We start from the raw sequence: 24464 nt of genomic DNA, 5'->3' as shown, positions 1-24464 counted from the left end.
GCGGGCCAAATCCGGCCCGTTGGTCCTTTTTAATCCGGCCGCAAAGATCGGTACAGAATTCATATTTAATGTGAATGATTGAAGGATCGGATCAATGAACATGGGAGCTCAAACATGAGATAATTTCAATTTTGGAGCTACTTGAGAATTTCCTGACCTGAATGACACAGATTAGCTTTGCGATTTAGCCTTTAGTGTGGACGTACCGACACGCCTGAATGAGCTGGACGTGAAGCTACGAGGGAATAAATGGTTTGCGCCTGAATTGCAAGCAAACGTCTGAGCCTTCAAAACCAAGCTGGTTTTATTTTCAAAGCAAATGTGCTGTTAACAGATGCGTTGTTTTTTTAGATGTATCGTGTATCATACGTGTCTTGTGCTGACCCGGCCCGGCTGCCAAACTTTAAAAGTCAATGCAGCCCCAGAGCCAAAAAGTTCGCCCATCCCCGGTCGTGCTTTTTCCGATCATTCCTTCGAACTCAATTATTCGTAGGAGTCATAAAAATCCTCAAAAAACAAACGGTTTCCCTTCATCGGCGGCTCGTCTTGCGGTGTCGGAATCACCCCTCGCCGCTTATTTGTCGTGATCTTCGCGACGCAAACCCGCAAACACTTACCGCTCTCGCATCAAGGCGGACATCGCTTTTATTCAATATGAAATTAAACCCTTGTTTTAGTCAAATAATGAACTTACCCTCGCTGGAATCCACCGCAGAACGGATGGGAGTTGGTCAGCGATAATGCCGACGCAGCACCTCAGAGCCGGCTTGTTAATGGCCATTTTAATATGTGATCCAATTTTCTTTGACATTTACTTTCCCCCACCGAACAGCCCAAATGAGTTAAAGACTTGATCGGTCCAGGTTTCAGGGCGCATAGGATGAAGGCGGGGTTTTTTTTTTTCTTAAATATCGAGCCGAGTTCGACGTGAGCGGACACGCGTTTTCAAAAAAAAAAAAAAAAAATCACCCTCGTAATTAACATTTCGATTAGACGCGAGGCCTTTTACCCGTCAGAATGATGTCATTAACTTGTTGCCAAAGCGCTGATTTACCTGATTTGTCTCATCATGTGCAAATTTGGACCCAAAGTTCCTACGAAATTGTCCGATCTTCAGATTTGACCACGTATGAGCTCGTAGCCGACGTCGACGCCCGTCTTCAAGTCATTTCACGGCCGAGTCTGAAAGACGGCTTTGCGTTACCGCTTCGTGCTCCACATGGAAACTCATAGCAATCAATGCTAATGAGCTACTTTTCCCCATTAAATACAAAAGTTAATGAAAGGTGTTTGGTTTTCCGTGTTGAACCCAAACCTTTTTTTGTCATCCTTTGCCCCCCGGCCAACTCCAACTTCTCTGGCCCCGTCACCGGGGAGATCTTCCATCGGGCGGCGTTAGCGATGAGAATATGAAGCAAGATTTAAACAAAAAGAATAAAGGTTTCAGAACAATATCAGGCAGATGGGTTGTCAAGTTGCCGAGTGGTTTGAGGCGAAGCTGAGCCGCTCCCGTCTGTCTGAACCATGAAGCGGCGTTCTTTCGGTCCGCGCTCAGAGTAGCGTTCGCCCAGAACCCCATCAAATGACATTATCGCAGAGTTTATTTAATATAATATGTAATTAAACGCCGAACCCCGGGGGTCGGGTTCCGGCTCGGCCAGAGGTATATTTACATTTTTAATTACCACTCGACGGGAAGATAGTGTTTGTTTGCCCTCCGTCTCCTTGTTAGCGGCGCTCGCACAACTCCCTGGCCGTTAGTAAAGAAACAGACACAATTTTCTTCTCCGCTTTAACATGGAAAGCTTCTCGCAAGAATATTTCCGCGCCGGTACTCCGATCCTAAAACCAGCACGGTGGCTGCAGATTTGTCCGAAGGATATCAAGACGTGCAGAAACGCCGTCAAAAAAATTGGCCTCCCGGTAAAGTGAAATGAAAAAACGAACTTTTTATTTGTTTAGCTAGCTTTTTTTTAAACCGACTGCCGTTGAACGTAACGCGAAGAGACGGCGATGTCGTCCCCCTGCAGAGTCGGGTTCCCTGCTGGAGTCCCTGATGGCCGGAGACTTGGAGGCGGTGCTGCGGAGCCCGCAGGTGTCGGAGATGCTGGCCGGAGACGGCGGCGTGGAAGGGGAGGATCTGGAGAACCTGGAGGATCTGGAGGATCTGGAGGCCCGTCTGGAAAGACGGATGCTGCGGTACCTGGACGCCCACTCCCACTGCGACCAGTCCAACAGGTAGGAGGGCAGATGGAGACCAGCTAGTAATAATTACCAAGGCAAATGTAAGGCTCAAAATTATTATTGTATGGTAAAAAAAAAAAAAAAAAGTTTAAATCATACTTCAGTGATTATCAAATTAATTAGATTTTTATTGTTACTTCTTCTTCTTTCGGCTTTTCCCTTCAGGTGTCGCCACAGCGAGTCAACTTTCTCCATCTAACCCTATTCTCTGGATCCTCCTCTCTCACACCAACTACCTTCATATCTTCTCTCACTACATCCATAAATCTTCTCTTTGGTCTTCCTCGAGACCTCCTGCCTGGCAGCTCCACCTTCAGCAACCCTCTACCCAGATCTTCACCATGAACACTCCTTTGTTCATGTCCAAACCATCGCAATCATCACTTTGTCTCGGTCATACATGTCCTGCACCCCAGTGACAAATTCTTCTTTTCCTTTGGTCTTTTCCCTTCAGGTGTCGCCACAGCGAGTCAACTTTCTCCATCTAACCCTATTCTCTGGATCCTCCTCTCTCGCACCAACTACCTTCATATCTTCTCTCACTACGTCCATAAATCTTCTCTTTGGTCTTCCTCCAGACCTCTTGCCTGGCAGCTCCAATTCCAGCATCCGTCTACCAATATATTCTTTATCCCTCCTCTGTCCATGACCCAACCATCTCAGTCTGGCTTCTCTGACCTTCTCTCCAAAACATCTAACATGTGCCGTTCCTCTGATAGACTCATTCCTGATCCTCTCCATCCTGGTCACTCCCAAAGAGAACCTCAACATCTTCATCTCTGCAACCTCTAGTTCTGCCTGCTGTCTTTTGGTCATTGGAACAGTTTCTAGTCCAAACATCATCGCTGGTCTCACCACTGTCTTGTACACCTTTCCTTTTATTCTGGCTGAAAGTCTTCTATCTCTTCGTACCCCTGACACTTTTCTCCACCCATTCAGATTTTTATTGTTACTATGATAAATAAATGCAGCTTGCCATGCTTGCGTTTGGTTTTAGTTCAGTTCCTACAACAGAGAAAAATTGGAAAAGATGCTTGGACAAATTTTTTTTTTTTTTTTTTTTTACATTTTAGTCCATTATTTTTGGCAGGCTTAATCCTTATTTCTATTTAGAAAAGCCCTTTTATTCTAAAAAGTACAACGCACCATGCAATCCAACGCACACCCGTTTCACAACCGCACAACACTAAACGGATACGAGGAAACTCTACAAACCAAATTTCCCGAGGACTCGCGTCCGGTCTGCGTGAATGCAACCGCTTTGCCGCATTAATTTAATTCAAAATTTCCGAAAGAACGCCCCCCGTCGCTCCATTTCCAACGTCCACATCATCTTCAGCCCGAGAAAGAAAATCAACGTTAACTTTTTCATATTAAAGAAATTGTTTCAGCCCCAAGTAGAATCAAGTAGATCTTGTATTTGACATGAAATAGAGGCATCCTGGATGTTTTATGTACAAAATATATGCATAGAAAAAAAAACCCCTTCAATTTCACCCATCCATATGTATTGAAAATTAACAGGAAAAAGCCTGATCTGTTTTTTTTCGTACCAATTTCCACATCATGTGAAATCTTCTTTGACGTGGGTCAGCCCGGTGTGCCGAACAGTCTTGTTTTTGCACATGAACCCGATGGTTTCCCCTCGCTGGGTCGCCTTCCGGCACCCGACCACAACGCCGCCGCCAATAAACGCGAATCTTGACTAGCCGATGCGACGCGAGCTCCACCCGCACTCCCCAATTAAAATCTGCATATTGACCCGACGAGGTTGGACTCGGGAGCCGGAACTTGGTGAGCACAGCACAAAGCTCTTCTCCGGAGTGCGTTTTTTTTTTTTTGTTTTTTTTCCCCCCTCTCACCACTCTCGTTTCACCACCTCCACTTTTCTGTCATGAATTATTAATTCTTAATAAGGGCAGCTTAACGTCTCCTTTCTGGTTCTCAGAGCCCGAGAGTAAACACGCTTTTCCTCCTCCTCGCTCATCACGCCTGCTTCTGTTTGTCGCCCCTCATTACTCTCTCTGGCTAACAGAACGCCCGTAAATCACGTCGTTCTTTGTCGCCTGCCTTTTCTTAAAAAAAAAAAAAGAAAAAAGTCTGTATCTGCAAACAAAAAGCTCAGGATTTATATCTCTGCTCTGGTCCCCGTGGCCCCAGGGAGCTGGTCCTGATGGCCCTCGCAGTCGCCTGCCTGCACTCGTTCGCCCAGAGCAACTGGACCGGCCCTCCGCCCTCCACCCATGTATGCGACGCGCTGGCCTCTGGCCTGCTCCCATCTCAGGTACGGTATCTTCTTCATTGCTCTGCTGCTCATCTGTAATCGCTCGGGGAACCTCGAAGTCCAGTCACGTCGCTCCCTTCAGCCTCGGAGAACGCTTGACTTTTCCCAGACAGATGGCGTGCCACATCTCATGAGCTCAGGATGAGTAACTACATCGTTCGAACTTTAACTCTCCAAAGAAAAAAAAAAAATCGGAATCCGGACCGGGCGGCTCGGTGGTCGGCGCTCTGTTGAGAAGGTCCCGACAGGGCGTATTTAAATGTGGGGTGTCCACGTTCGCCCCCGGTATTGTATGGGTTTCCTCCGGTTTTCCTGTCATCGTCCAAAAGCAAGCTGTGAGTTCATAGAAGAACCCGAATTGCCCAAATGTCTTACTGACAGTGAATGGTTGTACGTCTGTATACGTGGACATACCGTATTTTCCGCACTATAAGGCACATCGGATTATGAGGCGCACCTTCAATGAATGGCCTGTTTTAAAACTGTTTTCATATATAAGGTGCGCTGCATTATAAGGCGCACCTTCAATGAATGGCCTGTTTTAATACTGTTTTCATATATAAGGCGCGCTGCATTATAAGGCGCACCTTCAATGAATGGCCTGTTTCAAAACAGTTTTCATATACAAGGCGCGCTGCATTATAAGGCGCATAGAGTAGAAGCTACGGTTGCGTTATGCATGCGCTAGATGACGCTGCACTAAAGGGAATGTCAACAAAACAGTCAGATAAGTCAGTCAAACTTTATTGATAGAATACAAACCAATGTTCTGACAACTCCATTCGCTCCCACAACAAGTTAGTGCATTCACAATACGGTACCGTACGTACCGGTAGCTCTTACCGGTATTTGGGCCGCCTTCATTGAAAACAATGTATTTCCAACTCCATTTGTCACAGTTCAAAGCGTTTCATAAAATGAAAGCACCAAGAGGGACAGCCTCTAAATTCATTGATTTTCATGTTGCTGGCTAGCGCTGTTGCCTTCATCGGAACAGTGACCGTAGAGATGCTTCTACTTTCCGCTCTCAGTTCGACAACCCACTGCTCGAGTTTGTCCTCCAACTGTGGCCATCTCGTTTTGTTTCCACAGAAACTCCATTTCATCTTCTTTACTCGGTGCAGGTCATCTTGTCGCTTCCTCCACTTCCGCACCAGTGATTCACTAGTGTTGAATTCTCTGGCTGCAGCTCTATTCCCGCGTTCTACCGCGTGACTGATCGCCTTGAGTTTTACCTCCGCTGCGTCGTAAGCGTGGCTCTTGAAAGGTGCCGTTTTGGAGTCTTCATCCACACACAAGTGGTGGGACTGGAATTCCTCTTTACCCTTTTTACCCCTGCTACTTCAGAAACGCCTCTGCCACTACGGTAGCCATAGTTAACCAATGTGATCCATATATAAGGCGCAGCGGTTTATAAGGCGCACTGAGTTTTTGAGAAAATAAAAGGCTTTTAGGTGCCTCATAGTGCGGAAAATACGGTATATGTGGTTCGGAGTGAAACCCAACCTCTCGCCCAGTGGCAGCTTGGATCTGCTCCACATCCCACGGCCCCGACTCCTAAGAGCTCCACAGTAGATACACTTTACTGATCCTGAAGGAAATGAAGGTGTCTTGTCGCGTACACTTAATACGCATGATACACACATTTGCTAACACATAAATGTTCATTTCGCGGGGAAAAAAAATAGGATACTAACAATCCAAAGAGGTAGGAAAGTGTCGCTGAACAAACTCCTCTGATTGGTGAAGACGGTGTGCAGAGGGTGGCGCTCGTCACTGTCCGGACGTCCGGTGTCCACCTTCCTTCCTGCCGCCCCGGCGTACCACTGGCCGGCACAGCCTGGTAGAACATCATCTAGATTAGGAAGGAATGAAAGGAATCTGGACGCGAGAGTTTTTACAATGTGCTCGCACAGAAATCGAGGTCATCGAGGGGACTCTTGTCTGTCTGCGCTCCAGCCTGGTCTTCTCAGCACGAGGTTTGCTTCAAATTTTTACAGAAACCAAAGCCAGGTTTCACGTCGCTTCACCACAGAGTGAATGAAATGCATGAATAATGCTCGGGACCGCATACATTTCCCATGAAATAGAATCTCTGTTTTTTTTTTTGCACACGCTTTGTTTTGGGCTTTCGTGTCGGTTTTGTTTTGGAACGATTCACATTGGCGTCGCCGTCCGTTGGACGTCACCCGTAGCAGCTTTGCCCGATGACCTGGTTCCCCAACGTTTTCGTGGAAGCCGGACGAGTGCTAGTTTTTGCGTCTGAGAACAATGACAGAAATATCGATTGATGTTCCCGTCGAGGCGTCGGCTAAAATGACTTCCTTCATCTGCGCGGATGCTCTTTTGTCCGGTGAACAGCCGGCAAAATAAAATTCAAACGACAATAAACAGAATTTTCACCTGAATCCTTTTACGTTCTATCATCACACAATTATCATTCAGCCTCTGAAAATGGGACGATGTGTCACAACGGCAGTTGCAAAACCGCAATCGTCCACGACGGAGTTTCAGAGGCCGTGAGCTTCCGAAATCGGCAGCGCCGCCAAACTGCTTCTGCATCGGGACTTGAAAAAACGGCGAGCCAAAGAGGCCATAGGCCGGCTCCGTGAGGGAGAGCGGCCCGGTAATGAAGCGTCTCCGGGGTCCTAATTACACTGGTTTGAGGAGATTGCTTCCTCTTGGCTCTGGCGAGCAGAACGTTGCCTTTCAAACCGCTGCCGTACCCGGAAAGAGAGAGAAGCCTTTTCTGTATCGAAGCAGTTCCTCAAACATCGGTGATTTATCAGCCGGTGTCCCGTCCCGGCAGGTCGTCCAACGTAGGAGGAAGGCGGGGCGGAAATGGCTCGGTGTCACGTGGCGTTCATTCTAAACCTGCTTCAGAAACCGTATTCAAAGGGAAGCTGGATTGCTACAGTGTACAACAAGGGTGGGCAATCATTTTGGGTGGGTTATTTTGGGTTACCGTATTTTCACGACTATAAGGCGCACATAAAAGTCCTAGATTTTCTTCAAAATGTGCAGCGCGCCCTATAGTGCAGTGGCCCTGTGTGGTGGTGGTGTTGTTGTAAGGCGGACGTAGTAGAGACACCATGAGAACGTTAAAGGGGGAAGTTGGGCGTTGATTGTATATAAAAGAACAGGTATGTGCGTTATGCAGGACATCGTTGTTTTAACAACCCTGAAAACATCGCCGACAAACACATCCAGCCCAGCTACGTGCTAACATGGACGAGGTGCCGCTCACTTCCGACATCCCAGTGGGTCACTGTGGAGAAGAAGGGGACCAGCATGGTAGCGAGACGCACAACGGCTTGTTATGGATTGTAGCCGTTCGGGCTAACGTGTCTGCCGGCACGGTCGTTCGAGCTTTCGCAAAAGCCGGCATCCATTAGAAAGGGAACCTGGCATGTTGATGGAGATTTAGCGCAGCTGTTCAAATCAGAAACAGAGGATGACGACTTTGATGGGTTCGATTGATGACGATTACCGGTAAAAAAATGTGAATACCAAACTCGGTTTAGCTTCCGCTCTGTTTTTAAATACGCAAACTTGTATGCTTGTGTGTGTGTTGTTGTAAGGCGGACGTAGTAGAGGACACCATGAGAACGTTAAAGGGGGAAGTGTGGGCGGGGATTGTATATAAAACCCGCGCCTTATAATCAGGCGCGCCTTATATGTGAGTTAAATACAATAATGGCACACATAACTGAGACTGTGCCTTTTAGTGCGGTGCGCCTTATGGTCGTGAAAATACGGTATTTCATTTTTATGCGCGATCCAACGAGGTATCATGTAAATTGAACGAAATGTAAAATTGCAATTTAAATATTTACATTTTTTGGCATTTTATTTCAACTGTAAAATCATTAATTGTACCAACGTTATTTTGTATGTAACCAATTATACAAATGAATCAAAAAGGGAAAAATAAGGAGTTTCCAACCTCAATATTGATTGAAAATACTGTTTGAAATAGTAAAAAAAAAACAGTGTGGCGGGATGGATAAAAAAAACAAAATGGGCCATAAAATGCCCAGCTCTGATGTATAATATTGTAAAAAAAAAAAAAAAAAAGTATGATTATTTGATTGATGTAGAGGGGACGAGTGAACATACCTACGTTTAGGGATCTGAGATGTCTCGCTCTGCTGATTTAACAAAAAAAAAAAATGTCTGAGAATCTCCGTTCTGAACAAACGTGCGGTTTGCATCGTCCCAAAGTGACATCATCTTTGCTATCGTCTGTACGAGTTAGCGGTCGTCTAAAAACCAAGTGTTCCGTTTTGTCACTTCTTCTGGTGACCCGACGCAACGACGAGGAAAAAGCAGACGAATACGAAAGGTTAAAATGGCGATAGCTAGTATCCCCCCGCTCCTCGTCTGGCATCAAAACCGCCGATTTTATTTTTTCATGTCCTGACGTATCCGGTGTGTCCGATGTCACCAGAGTCTGGCGGAGGCCATCGGTTCCAGCCTGGTCCTGGACGGGGAGTCGACGTACAGCCTGGTGGCCGAGCCTTTCCTCCTCCTGCTGGCCAGGGTCATCCTCACCAAAGTATCCACAAGGATGAACAGCCTTCAGGTACATATCATTTCCTCGTATGTTACATTCTGTGTGCATTTAGGGATTAAGTGGCCGACAAAACAACCGTTGCCGCAGGACATACATGCTGGGAAATGTGTTTGGGTAATTACTAGATTTAGGCTGTTTTTAATGGTATTGTTATGGTTGACTCGCATGTTTGACTCGCAACGGAGAGTGTGGAGAAGAGGTGAAGAAACGGGTTCAAGCAGGTTGGGATGGGTGGAGAAAAGTGTCAGGGGTACCAAGAGATAGAAGAACATCAGGCAGAATAAAAGGAAAGGTGTACAAGACAGTGGTGAGACCAGAGATGATGTTTGGACTAGAAACTGTTCCAATGACCAAAAGACAGCAGGCAGAACTAGAGGTTGCAGAGATGAAGATGTTGAGGTTCTCTTTGGGAGTGACCAGGATGGAGAGGATCAGGAATGAATCTATCAGAGGAACAACACATGTTAGATGTTTTGGAGAGAAGGTCAGAGAAGCCAGACTGAGATGGTTGGGTCATGGACAGAGGAGGGAGAGGGAATACATTGGTAGACGGATGCTGGAATTGGAGCTGCAAGGCAAGAGGTCTGGAGGAAGACCAAAGAGAAGATGTATGGACGTCGTGAGAGAGGATATGAAGGTAGTTGGTGTGAGAGAGGAGGATCCAGAGAACAGGGTTAGATGGAGAAGGTTGACTCGCTGTGACGACACCTGAAGGGAAAAGCCGAAAGAAGAAGAAGAGGAAGAAGAAGAAGAAGAAGACTGTTTTTAATGGGCTTGACTTCCAGAGTGCTTCCACACCCTGTGGATTCAAAGCGCTTTGAAAGGCAGGATTCAGTCCGATTTTTCTTGATGTGGCACCAGATCGCAGCAGAGTTGTCTTGTTCTGTGTGGAGCCGGTCTGGTGCTACATCTTTAGGACCATTGACAGGAACCCAACATTCCCCCAATGAGCCGCAAGAAAACAGACACCTTTTAGCCGGTAGAAATTTCGGACGGATCCAAGTTTAGCGCTGGCGGCCTTTCGTCTAAACCGGTTCAGAGACGGACTGGGACAAAGATACACAAGATAGCATTTGTAGATTCAGTGGAGACCTCTTGCTCCACCAAACTCCCGACTACAGAATCGGCGTATTCGCCAATAGATGAATGAATTCCTGATTTGAATGTTTTTTTGTTTTTTTTTGATTGCTTGTTGTGTCCTACTCTTTATTTTTCCTTGTTTGTACAGCACAACATGTACAATCATTCCAAAAAGTCCAATTTGGAGAAAGATGACAGTTGTATGCATTGAATCAGATGAAGATACAAGATTTGGTACCTTTAAATGGTTGAAACATGAAATCCCTGATATATCGCCGCTGGTTAGAGACCAAACTGGACTTGCTGTTTGGGTCACCTGACATCACTGTCAGGCTCTTACAACGTTAAGAGGTCTGGAATGTGTCCTATATATCCTTGCGACAGTCCAAGCGGCGAGTCGTCTAATTTCAAATTAAGGTTCAGTGAGAGCCAGCGCAATGATGCTGAAACAAGCCTTTTTCTTAATATCCAATAAAAGTCTGGCAGCCGAGTTGTCAGAGTTGCGTCGGGCCGAGGTGGGAGTTCGGTCTGAGGAGGATAAAGGGATGGATGACCTACCTCAATCACAAGGGACAGAACCATTCAATTATGGGGATGCGTTTTATTGGAGAAACAAACCAGACATCTTGCTATTTATAATGCTTGTAGTATCTATTAAGTGGAGGTCAGTTTAGCCTTTTCGAGACTTGGACTCGATACTTAACTGTACACGTTGTGCCCATAATTTTTTTATTACATTTTGTCACCGCTTTTGAAGGCTGGCGTTGTCAAGGAATCGGGCGTGAAGACGCTGAGGTCAACCTCACTGGCAGCCTTTTCGTGTTTGTCTTTCTGGGACCAAGGTGCTTTTCTGACAACTGTTATTGTGGGTGTTTTTGCACCGGCGCAGTGGAAACATGGGTAAACCCACTTGTGCTGCATGATAACTGAGCCCCATTGCTGTGTTGTGTTTTGATCGGACTCCTAATGATGTTCTGAGGACATTGTCCACCTGTCAGGGTCATGGTACTGAAGCACCAGTAACTGTATATCAAAACTGATGCTAAGCTAGCCATGTTTGTCAATGGCAACACTTTAGACGGTGGTCCCAGTGAATCACTCCTGAACTACAACCAGATCGGAGAATAGCCGAGCCTTTAGTTAGCAATGCTAATGCTAGCATTAGCTAGCCTCATTCTGTGAATGTCAGAAATTAGACTGTATATCAAAACTGATGCTAAGCTAGCCATGTTTGTCAATGGCAACACCTTAGACGGTGGTGCCAGTGTATTACTCCTGAACTACAACCAGATCGGAGAATAGCTGAGCCTTCAGTTAGCAATGCTAATGCTAGCATTAGCTAGTCTCATTCTGTGAATGTCAGAAATTAGGCAACCTTAACATCTTCATGTTTTCCGTCTGCTGCAAGAGTTGTGTTCATGATGTCTTACTGGACACAGGATAGTCAGCTTTTTAATAATCCTTAGTTTTGGCATACCTGGAATTTCATTTGGTCCCCCAAGGAATTCCAAGTAGCTTTGACTTAATGTCCTCTAATAATCCATGCTGAGATAAAATCACACACAACCAAAACATTAATAAAATAGTGAACAATGAATTGAAAGTCTGGGGGGGGCTGGTGTTGCTTCCACTTCTGGAAAGGCAGAGTTATGAATGCAAGTTTGGTGTTAGTTTTTGACATGATATTTTCAGGTCCGGAAGGAACATTTCCCATCAATTATTAGTTTGCACAGGACTGTAAAACAACTGAGCGCAAGGTAGAAATGCTCTTTCGCGTCAAACTCAAGGCCCGCGGGCCAAATGTGGCCCGTCATGTCGTTTTCTGTGGCCCGCAAGAACGTCTTAGAAGGTCCAATTGTCCGGGAAAATGTCCAGGAAGAGAAAAGTCGATGCAGATGGAAGGCTGTTTCAAGAAAGATGGGAATGCATATCTAACATTTTGGAGTTATTTAACATTACGGAGTAGTTACATTTATTTTACATCACATTTGGTCACAATTATACTGCTTGCGTCACATGTGGCCCTTTGAGGGCAACCATGATTCGGAAGGGAATCTTCAATTCTTTGTACTTTTTAAGACCTTAAAACACTTGATAGCCTTAACTCTGACACTTTATATTTTATTGTATTTCTTATTCTCCTCCTTCCTACTATTATCTTATTATTGTTATGTTTTACTTGAAACTCTGTTTAATTCTTATCTTTACAAAGACAGTTGTCATTGATATTGTAATGTTCATTGGACAAATTTAGATACCGGTCTTATCTAAAACTCTTGGCTAAGTCTGGAGTCGGACACGTCTTTTAGCGTTGGGGAAAAAAAATGCGATCCGTGTGAGTCGGTTCGGTCGGTCTGACTTCCCTGGTCGGGATGTCAGAGGTGATTTAATGTTAACTTGTCCTTTAAATGCTAATGAGGGCTGAGGGATCTAATTAGCCGGACTGTTTTCCACCAGGCGTCGGGGGAATCCAGGTTCATAGGTTACCCCGCCTCCTCGCTCCGCTCGCCGTTCTGTTGATCCATATCCCCCTCCATCCTTTTTCCCCCGGCCGAACGTACCAAAGAGCGAAGCAGTCGGTCGTACACGCGTCCTCCGACATGACAAACACGTATGCGAACATGCCAAGAGTGCGTGCGTTTGAAGATATCGACGCGGCGAGACGGACGATTAAATCCCATGTAACCGTGCGGCTCAGGACCGGGTCAATTTGCATCGGCAATGAGGCGGGAGGCGTCCGCCTCCACATACAAATAAGCTTTTTCCCGTCGTTCATCCCCGACCCGATGCGGCTTCTGCACCAAGACGAGACTTTCCCTTGTTCGCATCCGGCTCTGTTTGGTTCTGCTCAGGTGCAAAAAAAATCATAAAAATATCCAGGCCGCACAGCAAATACACAAACTGAACCTTTGCACGGACGTCGGGAGCGTGATTATTGATTTAAAAACCTTGTGTTGTCGTCAAACACCCTCACAGCATCCTTCTTTTGGTTTCCTTTTTTTTTTTTTTGTTAACCCTTTCCATCTCCGCTGGTTCCGATCACTCGGTTCGGCGCCTCTCATTCGCTGACGTGAAGAAAAGATAAGATAAGAACAACTTTATTTATCCCGAAGGAAATTGTTATGCCGGAGTTTTAAGCAAAAACATAACAATAATAGATAATAGTAGGAAGGAGGGGGAATAAGAAATACAATAAAATATAAATTGTCAGGGTTAAGGCTATCAAGTGTTTTAAGGTCTTAAAAAGTACAAAGATGTGAATATTCCCTTCGGCTGCCACCACTGTCTAAAGCGTTGCCATTGACAAACATGGCTAGCTTAGCATCAGTTTTGATATACAGTCGAATTTCTGATATTCACAGAATGAGACTAGCTAATGCTAGCATTAGCATTGCTAACTTAAGGCTCAGCTATTCTCCGATCTGGTTGTAGTTCAGGAGTAATTCACGGAGACCACCGTTTAAAGTGTTGCCATTGACAAACATGGCTAGCTTAGCATCAGTTTTGATATACCGTCTAATTTCTGACATTCACAGAATGAGACAAGAGTACAAAGATTTGAAAAAAAAAAAAACATGTGTTCATATCTTTCCGTCTAAATGTTTTTGCATCAAAAAAAAAGAAGAAAAATGTCCACATGAGACATTTAGAGCAGCTTTTGAACCCCTAAACAGTTTATCCATTTCCGTGCCCCAGGCATTTAGGAAGGAAAACGTCTCGCCGGTTGGTTGCATGGAGACGGGAAATACAGAATAAAAAGGACAAAATGAAAGTTTTGAGAGAAGGTGTGCGGTCGCTTGCTACTGCTTTTGATTTTTGGAATGTATTAAAACGCGCTTTACATTCGTACGTACAAAAAGTTGAGGTTCGTCTCGAATAAAAACACAGCGGGGCCTTTGAGCACGATCTTTTGTGGCTTCCGATGTTTTTTTTTCGGTTCTTTTTCAATTCCTCTTTGTGTTGTTGCCAACGGAGCGACCGATGCGTGACATTTTCACCCGAGAATTAAAAGCTCGACGGTCAGTCTTTTTGCGCGGACCAAATATTCTCGCCTCAAATGCGATTCCCCAAGCCTTTTTATTCATCGGGCAAGTCGCTTTTAAGATATTTCAGCAGAAAAGTCAGATTACGTTCAGGTGTCGGCTGCAAATGTCCTGATCTGGTTATATAGTTTGTGAATCTGCTAAAAAAAAAAAAGACACGCGCAGACTTTTTCGGAGAAAACGCTGAGGTCAAAGGTCGAGCTGTCTAATAAGGATTTAAACATTCATTGACACCTGCCGATACTGTCAGGACCTCCATATCTGCTGGAATAACACCCTGCACTCTGAGGCTACGCTGGTTTTTCTGTCGACTCTCTGGAATATTGACTTAAAGAAGCACCGGTGGACTGAAAAGTTCTTGCACCAAAAAAAAAAAATTAAAAAAAAAACAACCAAAAAACTATTCAAAGTGTTACAGATGTATAAATCCTGGACTGACTTTGCTGAAAGGTGCTTGATATAAATCATCTCTCCTCCGGTCTACAGAAATGGAGAAAACCAACCCAATGAAAAACTGAAAAATGAAGCCTCCGGATAGTACAGAAAATATTAAAATGAAAAAATATAAAAAAAAAAAGAATTTTATCTGCTAATAAAATGTACTATATGTCTTATATTGGATAATCACATCTCAGTGGACTGAAATGCTGATAATGTGGCCAAATATTAAAGAATAAAACTCATGGGATAATCAAAAGAATCATCAAGACATTTTTTTATATTCAAGTCATTTTGCGAAAGATGAAACACAAATTATGTACAAGAAAAAAACATTGTAAACAATTCTTCATGGTTGACAAGTTAAACTAAAATGACATCTAATCCATAATAATTATACAAATATTTTCCAGACACTTGAAAAAATGATGATCTTTAGGAAGCAGCGTTTGGCATTTAGATAAAATTAATTTCCATTATTTTAATATCACTGCCCTGGTATATGGAGTTCATTCCTAATTCCTGCAGTTGTGATTTACACCTTCTCCCATATCCTAATCTGATTTCTCTCTGTGTGTGTGTGTGTGTGTGTGTGTGTGTGTGTGTGTGTGTGTGTGTGTGTGTGTGTGTGTGTGTGTGTGTGTGTGTGTGTGTGTGTGTGTGTGTGTGTGTGTGTGTGTGTGTGTGTGTGTGTGTGTGTGTGTGTTTGTGTGTGTGTGTGTGTGCAGCTGCTCCCCTGGTGGACCCTGCGTTACGTCAGCCTGCACCAGCAAATTCTGGAGGAACGTTCGATGCAGCTCTTCAACCTGGCCCGCAGAAGCATGCAACAAGGTCAGAATTCAAGCCGGCCAGTCAGAGCAGATGGTTATTTAATGCCGCAGTCACGGGGAAAAAAAATGAAATCCTACATCTTGGAGTTGAAGTTTTGATATATTACAAACAACCATCATTTATTTACCTCGAAGAGAAACTTCTTCTCCTTTCGGCTGCTCCCTTCAGGGGTCCTCACAGTAAATCAACCTCCTCCATCTAACCTTACTCTTTGTGCACCTCACAGCTGGCATACATGTCCTGCACCCGTTTAGCATACCGCTATGTTACCTTAGACTTCCTCATCCAGTACCATAGCTCCTCTCTCCGCACCCTGTTGTATGCTTGTTCGCGGTCTCCAAAGGCCAGATGCAACTCCTTTTTACCTTCTGTGTACTTTTTGATGAGTATTCTCAAAGCAAATACTGCATCTGTAGTCCTCTTTCTAGGCATGAAGCTGTTCTGCTGAGCACCAATGCTGACTTCCGCTCTGTCTTGTTTCCACCACTCTTTCCAATAACTTCATTATGTAGCTCATCAACATGAATCCTCATCCATACACACTGTAGGTACCTAATATGTACTTATGAATGTATCCAAGGAACAAGACTGAAGCTGACTGACTATTTACGTTAGTACATCCAACAGACAATGACAAAATCCTGCCGTTATCGCTGAAGTGCAGTATTCACCGGTTTGGTCTACCCCGGACAAATGGCAGTAAAATTGTGCTTTTCTTAACGCTGTGGCTAGAAATGACTTTTGTCCCGTGTCCAATGCAGACTAAGAACCATCCAGACACACACATTTGTGACCAATCGATGGTCTGGGATTTCCAGATATTGGCTTCATCACTTACATCTGCCAGCGCAGTAGATGGCCAACACCAAAAAAAGAATTATTTTGACTTGCTTTGCCACGAGTTTTACTGGACTCTTGCCGGAGTTGTAGCACTTTAAGTATGAAGTGTCAATCAGAGCGATGTTAGATCAGTCTTGTCCTGGTCTTGGGCTTAGAAAACATTTTGAAGTTTGATTTTATTGCAAGTCTGGGCAGAAACGCCCGGCTCGTACGAAGTCAACCCTCCAACGTATCACAACCGAGTGGCCAGAGAATAGCGATGACCCGAAGCCGTAGAGGCTCTGCGAAAACCCCGGTGACACCTTTGCGCGCCGGGAAAAAATAGCTGAAAGGACGGACTGGACTTAAAACTATAAAAAACTACCGTAATTTCCGGACTATTGAGCGCACCTCAATATTAGCCGCACCGGCTCGCCCAGGGGTCGGCAACCTGCGGCTCCGGAGCCACATGCGGCTTCTTTACACTGCGGCTCCGAGTGTCTTGGGAAAATAAATTAGAAATATTTAATTTAAGTGTATTTCATTTGTGTTAATTCCTTTTTTTAACTTTTAGTTCTAAGTTGGGAGATTATTGTGATCTTGAAATATTAAATAAAATCATATTGATTGTTTTTCGCCGCTCAAAATAACGTCACACTCGCGGAAGCCGGTAAAGTTCCGATTTGCAGATGCTGTGTGCAGAAGTTCAGGAGCAGAAGTCCCATAAACCAGGCTAAACAAATATTTGTGAAGATATTTTGCAAATAATTATTTTTTTATTGTTTACTGACACAGTGATTTTTTTCCCGATTTATTTTTAAAATTCAGGTCAAGGCTCGCTACACGCTCTGAAAGCCCAAAGCTCAAAATGAGTCCATTACATAAATAAAATTTAATTTTCTCTGTAATACTTTGTGAATTCCAGAAGCAACACACTTGTTTATACAAAGTGTAAAGGTAATAAAAAGCAACATATACAGTGGTGCCTTTATTTTAGACGTCAAAAAGTAATTGCGGCTCCCAGTGTTTTCTTTTCCGAGGAAACCGGGTCCAAATGGCTCTTTGGGTGTTACGGGTTGCCGACCCCTGGGCTAGCCGATCGCTATCTTTAGCTTCCTCCTGCGCGCTAAAACCGTCAAAGTCGTCTTCTTCGGTGTCGGAGTTGAACGGACTCACAATTTCCCGGTCATTTCATCGGTCCGATGTGACGAGGATAAACGTTTTAGCGACGTGAGGCTCGTTAGCGCCCCCCACCCAAAAAAGTCCATATATTAGCCGCATCGTTGTTTACGTGGAAAAAAAAGTCGCGGCTTATCGTCCGGAAATTACGGTAGTCTCTAGACGTGTCTTCCTCAAATCTTTACAAAGTCTTCCAAAGTACGGGGTAGCTTAAGATTGCAGCGGCGGTTCTCGTTGCGCGGACAGAAACGTCAAAGCTAATCCGGCGGCCGGCTTTGCAGGATCACCGTCGGCCGAAAGGAGGAGAAGATTGATTAAAAGCTCACCTCATTTGTTTGAGAACAAACGAGCGGCTGTTTGCCGTGTCTCTCCCTCGCCGTCTTGGCCGCCGGCGTGATCCGACACATTTCAGCCAATTGATTCTCCGTTTGTTGCCATCGTGAGACGTGAGCGTCATCGTAGTTAGCGTGACGAGGCTTTCGAACATGCGTTGAAACCTAACGATAGGCTTTTTAGATTCTAACTCATCCGCTAAGTTTATTAGCGTTGATTCGAGCGTTTTCGATCTTCCTCGGAATTCCCGAGCGATGTTAAACGCGGCACGCGAACGGAGGTTTTGTTTTTTTTCCAGACAAACCGGGGTGATGATGAGCCGCCGAAACATTTTCAGATGCTTTGCACAGTTTTAACGAAGCCGCAAGCTCATTAAAGTTAACAACGCCCGAGTGTATTTTGCCTCAGCGTTTGGTTTTAGAGGTTGCGTTTGGAAATAACAATAATGTTACAGCTGTAGTGCAATTTCAGCAAGTCGGAAACGCGACACTTTTTAAACCTTGACGTTAATTGAACGGCTGTGTAATTGGTCAACTCCAGTTTTTCTTTATTGATTTTAAGTGCTTCATAAGCGTTTACAAACAAATGCAATGACTCATTATCCTGAAGAAAATGGTTTATTTGCCATACGTAGCAAATTTTGGATTATAATTGCATCCGACTATTTCCTTCCTTTTCATTGAATCTGCGTAAACTTCCAGCGTCTTTTCAATATTTCTGAAACAGGATCAAGGTGGACTTTTCCTGCAGATGCCTGTAATATAGGTGTTACTCCTGACTCCCAAAATCATATTGTTAGCATTAACTGAAGGAAATCCTTTGTAGCGATAGCAATGAAATCCTTTTTTACTCGGTACCCCAGCTTCTAGAAGGGAAATAGTTTGCATATGTGCGTCAAACGACAGCTGCAAACTGTACGACAAACCCTGTAGGCAACTGCGGGTCTAGCTAGCTAGCTAGCTGGCTAGCACATGACTGCAAACATGGGCTAATATTTGCTAACACGCAGAGTGGGACTAGTTTTTACTGTTAGCATCGTGATGCTAACAACGATCAACGTCTGCCACGGCAACATTTTCGAATTCATAATAGAGTCGGCGGTTCTATTCCCGATCTATTTTGTCCGCGTTCCGACGCGTACTTGAGCAAGACGCCGAACCCTCGCTTCCGATTGGAAAACGATCTCGTGTAAAGCATAAAAGCATGAAAAGCGCTCTACAAGCGGAGGCCGTTGACCGGCAGATGTTCTACATTCACATCACGCCGGTTAGAAACGGCCTTTGAAATCCAGCTCCTCAGACGCCCCTCTTTCCTACAGATTGGGGTTTGTAGCCGATCTCACGCGCTGACACGCCACACCGAAATCAAGAATTGTCCTCGTCATTTGTAACCTTACAAGAAAACATAAAAACGGCAAATAACCCATCTCATTTAAAGTCGTCTCACAGACTTTTGTGGCGTTCTAGTGCTTTGTTTGTCGAGACTCCTCCGCCGATGCCCCGAAACTGCGGCGGCGGGCGGCGAGCCACCGCAAATGGAATTGGTTCAGGAGCTTTTGTTTACTTTCATCGTATAATAGCGTTGGCTCGGCCGTAAGGATGTTTTGTGCCTCTGTGTAATATCCGTTTTTCCACATTTGGACCGTCGGCGGCAGCAGCAGGGCCGTAATCGGAGGACATTTAAGATGTTCAATTATTATTACCCCCCTCCACACACACACACACACACACACACACACACACACACACACACACACACACACGCCCCCCGTGTTTGGGAACGCTGTTTACAGGCGCTTGTTGGAGAAAGTCCTGGCTCGCGACGGTAAACGGAGTGTGAAGGGCGAGCAGGATGCGCACGCCACAAAACAGCAGATCCATATTCCAGGCGAGCAGCTGGCCGCACGCCGCCTTTACGAGTGGCGTGAGAGAGGTGAAAGCGCACAAACGCTGATTTCGATCTGTTTGGTTGCGAGCCGGCCCGCGAGCAGGGCGGCGTGGACGACCCAATCTTTTCACCGCCGCCGCGCATTAATGTCCCGGCAGCTTTAATGAACCATCAGCAGTCGGAGGAGCGCCCGGCGCCCGGCGCCGTCTTTTGTTGCCGTGGCGACATTCACCGAATCCGACGGTGGCATTTTTAATTTACTGGGACTTGGAGTCACTTGTGAGTGCCTTTTGTTTGCGCCGGCATTGTTGGAGAAAAGATGTAGCGCGTCCAATGAGACGCACCGCTGGAGATCAGTTGTTTTGTTTTGTTTTTTTTTTTTGCATGTAAACACAATAAAACATCCTCCGATGATGGTGTGTTTATAAAAAGTGCTACGGTTATGAGCTTTTTATCCACATATGTCACCGTAACTTACTGTTAGTGTTTTTACGTGTTGGTATATCTGGGGATTGTAGCACCTTTCATCATTTAATGTTTTTTTGATGATTAGTAAAATTATAGAGAAATAGGATATTTATGAGTTGTTTTTTTTTTGTCAAACAGGAGGAAAAAAGTAGATTCCGCTGCGGAAAGATTTTATATGATTTAAACATTTAGGATCTTCACGAGATACACTGTAATCTGTCAAGAGAAAGTTGCTTTATGAAAAAAAAAATACATTATTTATGTTCCTGACCATCGCCCCTCCCGTCCTTTATAAAAAAAAAAAGGATTTTTTAAAGTACTTAGTGCACAAGCGCAATACAATCAGACTGAAAAGCAATAAACTTAAACTATAAAATTGTTCGACGGTCATTTAACTGAATAGAGGTTTGAAAATCACCAAAAGTGCTCCAAAAATAAAGACTTTATTTTCAAAATATTTATTTTTCAAAACACTTATTCTGGCAAGATGTTTAAACATAGGCTCTTCCTCAGATAAAGATCTTATATCAAGAGCCTGTGTTTGTTCATCTGAGAAGACATATTTTGCATTCTATGTACATACATTTTTATTTTTGGAGCACTTTTGTTGTGCAGAATTTTTTTCAAATCTCAATTCAATCGACTTTTTTGATCCCCAACTTAGCAGCGGATTTTTCCTTTTTTTTTTTTTTTTTCTCTTTTTTCAAGCTATTTGACAATCACTTGACACCTTTGCTTATTGAAGAATGCGCCGTCTTCCTGCTTTCGCTTGCAGATGCGTAGATGCAGGAGAGACGGCCTGCAAGAAGCTGAATGTAAATGTGATCAGGGATTTCAAAAATACACAAAACTCAAATAAATGTAGTCATGGCCAAGCCCCTTTTTTTACTGCAAATAGAATTTATATAAATACCCAACAATAATTCAGTCATTTGTAATCGGCAAATACAGCGGCGCATTTAATGAAGCGCATCAATGCAGATGGCATCCTTAAGGTGCAAAATCTTTGAGATTAATTGTAATGAATTTGTATTGCGGCCTTTGTTTATCCACAATATCACTTTTCAGCTTCACGTACGGCATTTTGTCAAGTCATTTAAGCCGTTGATATTGATTATTATCTACATTAATAGGATTAACGGCTGAATTCCATGACAACAACAATAGCGTAGCGCTTTTTTTTTTTTCTTTTTCCATAAACTTTATGTTCATGATCCCGGGATCAAACCACTGAGCGTAAGCTGCAAATGTTGTAAATCACAGCTGGTGTGTGTGTGTGTGTGTGTGAGGAAAAGACGAACGTGATCTTGGCAGTTTGATGGGATCGTGCCTGTAAGATTGCATGCATGATGCATCTCTACCCTCACGCTCACCTCAGTGGGCGGATCAGCGAAAACACTCCGCCGGTGTATTTAAGGCGATGTCGGGGCGTAAAGGTCGACCCAGTAAACCTCAGCGATCGGCTGTTTCGGGTAGATATCGTGAACCGAGAAACTCCTCTTGCTGGAGACGCCTTTTGTGGACATCCCGAGGTGAAGCGTCTCGCGGATTGAAAAGTGTGATCGCTTTGATTGGTGTTTGTGACGCGTGTGTGTGTGGCAGTCTTGATGGATCGCTGCATCACAACGTCCATTCATGTAATGTGTTGTAGGACAGGACATTTACAGAGACCTGTTTGGTTTACAGCCGTCGATAATCTGCAGGGTAATCGGGGTTTATTAATATTTTCAGCGTCAAAGAAGAACGACGGGATTAATTTTGATTCGCGTTTGATCGAACTACAGTAAACCCTTGTTTTTCTTAGGGGTTACGTTCCAAAAAGAACCCGTGATCGGCAAAATCCGTGAAGTAGAAACCTTTATTTCTTTTTACAATTATTATACAATTAAATACTCTGTTATACATTGAAAAGAAAGAACAAACCATTTTACAGGCTCAATCATTTGTTTCACAAATAAAAGAACTGTACTTTAGAAATGTTTTTTTCAACAAATAACTTCTGTACTGTTCTGTCAAATAATAATTTTAATCATCAATGTGAACAGAAGGTTTCAAATGGCAGAGATTAGCTCCGCCCACCGCGACCCGAGTCATTGGATTAAACGGGAGAAAATTAAAAATGATCATGAAAAAAATTGCGGACAGTTGCAACCCTTTTTGCATCCTTATTAAAACTTATCGCTGCTGTCGTCCTTATGTTTTTTTCTTCCTTCTTTACGGAACGAACGGAAGATTCATTCATTCCGTAATGCCGACCTACAGCCGCATAGCTTTTAGCTTCCCTTAGCATGTCCAGAAGTTTAACTTTATCTGCCATAGATAGCATCTTCCGCTGCCTTTTGGGCCCTTTTGTCGCTCCAGAGCGTTTTGTCAACATTATGGGTTTTAGAGAAACTGGAAATTGCGAGAGAATTTGCACGTACGTCATGTAAATTTGTCAAGCTGTTTTACGTACGTGTACATATTAAACTGCGATGTTATTGACGCACAGGTAGAGAAGAAGCGGAGTGACTTTTTAGTGCACCATGCAAATCCGTGAAGTAGCCAAACTGTGAAAAGTAAACCGTGTTATAGCGAGGGATCACTGGACAACAATATCCGACTCCATGTTCATACTTGTGATGGTTTACAAATTCCCGGTGCAATCGACACACAACTTCAGATCTTCTTTCACTGGAAACTCCTCTTCTGCCTCTTCAGAAAATGAAGCCACCCCACGTTGTAGCGCAGTGTGAAGCGCTAATGAAGTCCAGAAACCCCAAATACAAATCTGTAAGAATGGTCTCAAATCTCTCGACATTTCTGCTGTTTGTTATTCCGCTCTCCTTCCGTTCCTCTCCACGGCTCCCGCATCCGCCCGACTCATTTCCCGCGGTGAGAAATGGCCGGTGATAAATATGACAGCGGCGTGTTGCGTGTAAATCTCTTCTCTCTCTCCCCGCTTGCTTCGGTTGCCATCAGCAACACGGTCGCTTCATTAACGGTCAATGGAAATGAAGACGCGCCATTTCTGGTGGTGACTTACAGCTCCTGCGGCGGCGCAGGGAGGCTCCTCCGTCCACGGGTTTATTAATCCAGCCAGATTAATACACCAATCCGATTGAGAGATGAGGAACAGTCGTCATCCTTACTTACCGTCAGCGGCGCCGTGTTTGTCTTCACAACGTGTCGTTTCAAGGTCCTGCATCCCCGAGCTCGGACATCTGGAGGGCACGAGATCTCAGCTAGCGCATTTATTTAAACCAGTGGTTCTTCACCTTGTCGGAGGTACTGAACCCCACCTGTTCTACATGCGCATTCACCGAACCCTTCTTTATTGGATGGAGGATTGGTTCGTCGATGGGTGCAAAGAACAGGCGGAGTAGCCTTTTCATGGAATCTGGCTCCCTTCACCTTGAATCCAGCAAGCGCTATGTTCTTGTAGCTCCCATCTCCATGCAGCTGAAGGAAGCCTTCCCTTAGTTTTGCCGGTGCCGGACTAGAATTGCTCATCTTGTCGTTCCAAATCACGCAGTGAGGACATCGATTCCAATCACGTTCCGTCATACATGCGAATCCGTATTGTACGTGTTCGTCCGACCGCTTTCTTTTTTTGCCCGACATAATTAGTATGAAGGGATTAAAATATCAAGAAAGAAATCACATGACGTACCGTCACGACAGTCACAAGTTACTACAACTGAGCGCGCCGAAATCCCCGCAGCACGGATAGGCCGAGCTATGTAGCGTGATCACCTGCGGCCGGTGATGTCATCACCAATGTGTGTCTTGACCTCCGCCGAACCCCCGAGACTGACTCGCCGAACCCCTGGGGTTCGATCGAACCCGGGTTAAGAACCACTGGTTTAAACCCATATGGCTTCTTAATGTACATCCAGTGCAAACTGGCTAAAAATATTGCTGGATGGACTGGATTTTATTTTGTTTTTTTTTCATGCTACAACTTGTTAAATCTACTTAAATGAAAATGGATAAAAGGCCATTAATCCGTTTTACGAAGGCAGCTCGATCTTCTGTTTGTTTACCACAGATGGTCGTATGGACTTATAATCCGCTTTCGATTAAAGACCGCAACATCCAGCGTCGATGTTGACAATTCGTGTCAAGCTAAAGAGCACGCAGGCGTTAGCTGGACCATAACAAGAACAACTTTATTTATCCCGAAGGAAATTGTTGTGCCAGAGTTTCAAGTAAGACATAACAGTAGTAGGAGGGAGGAGAATAAGAAATACAATAAAATATAAAGTGTCAAAGTCAAGGCTATAAAGTGTTTTAAGGTCTT

General features: G+C 44.4%; 1 protein-coding gene across 1 annotated transcript in view; it reads left to right on the top strand.

Moving 5' to 3' along the window:
• The window catches only part of ttc27 (tetratricopeptide repeat domain 27), a 103056-nt gene that overhangs the window by 5070 nt on the left and 73522 nt on the right, over positions 1-24464 (top strand). The window contains exons 2-5 of the mRNA XM_086164040.1: positions 2031-2238; positions 4405-4528; positions 8979-9113; positions 15394-15496. Of these exons, the coding sequence (XP_086020166.1) occupies positions 2031-2238; positions 4405-4528; positions 8979-9113; positions 15394-15496 (570 nt within the window). The remainder of the gene's footprint in view (positions 1-2030; positions 2239-4404; positions 4529-8978; positions 9114-15393; positions 15497-24464) is intronic.

The sequence above is a fragment of the Fistularia commersonii genome, chromosome 2 (genome assembly GCF_037954325.1).
Source record: "Fistularia commersonii isolate RoL2024-O1a breed Wild chromosome 2, RoL_Fcom_v1.0, whole genome shotgun sequence".
Classification (NCBI taxonomy): Eukaryota; Metazoa; Chordata; class Actinopteri; order Syngnathiformes; family Fistulariidae; genus Fistularia; species Fistularia commersonii.
Note: the sequence above shows the minus strand (reverse complement) of the source record. Positions and strands in the feature narration are given on the sequence as shown.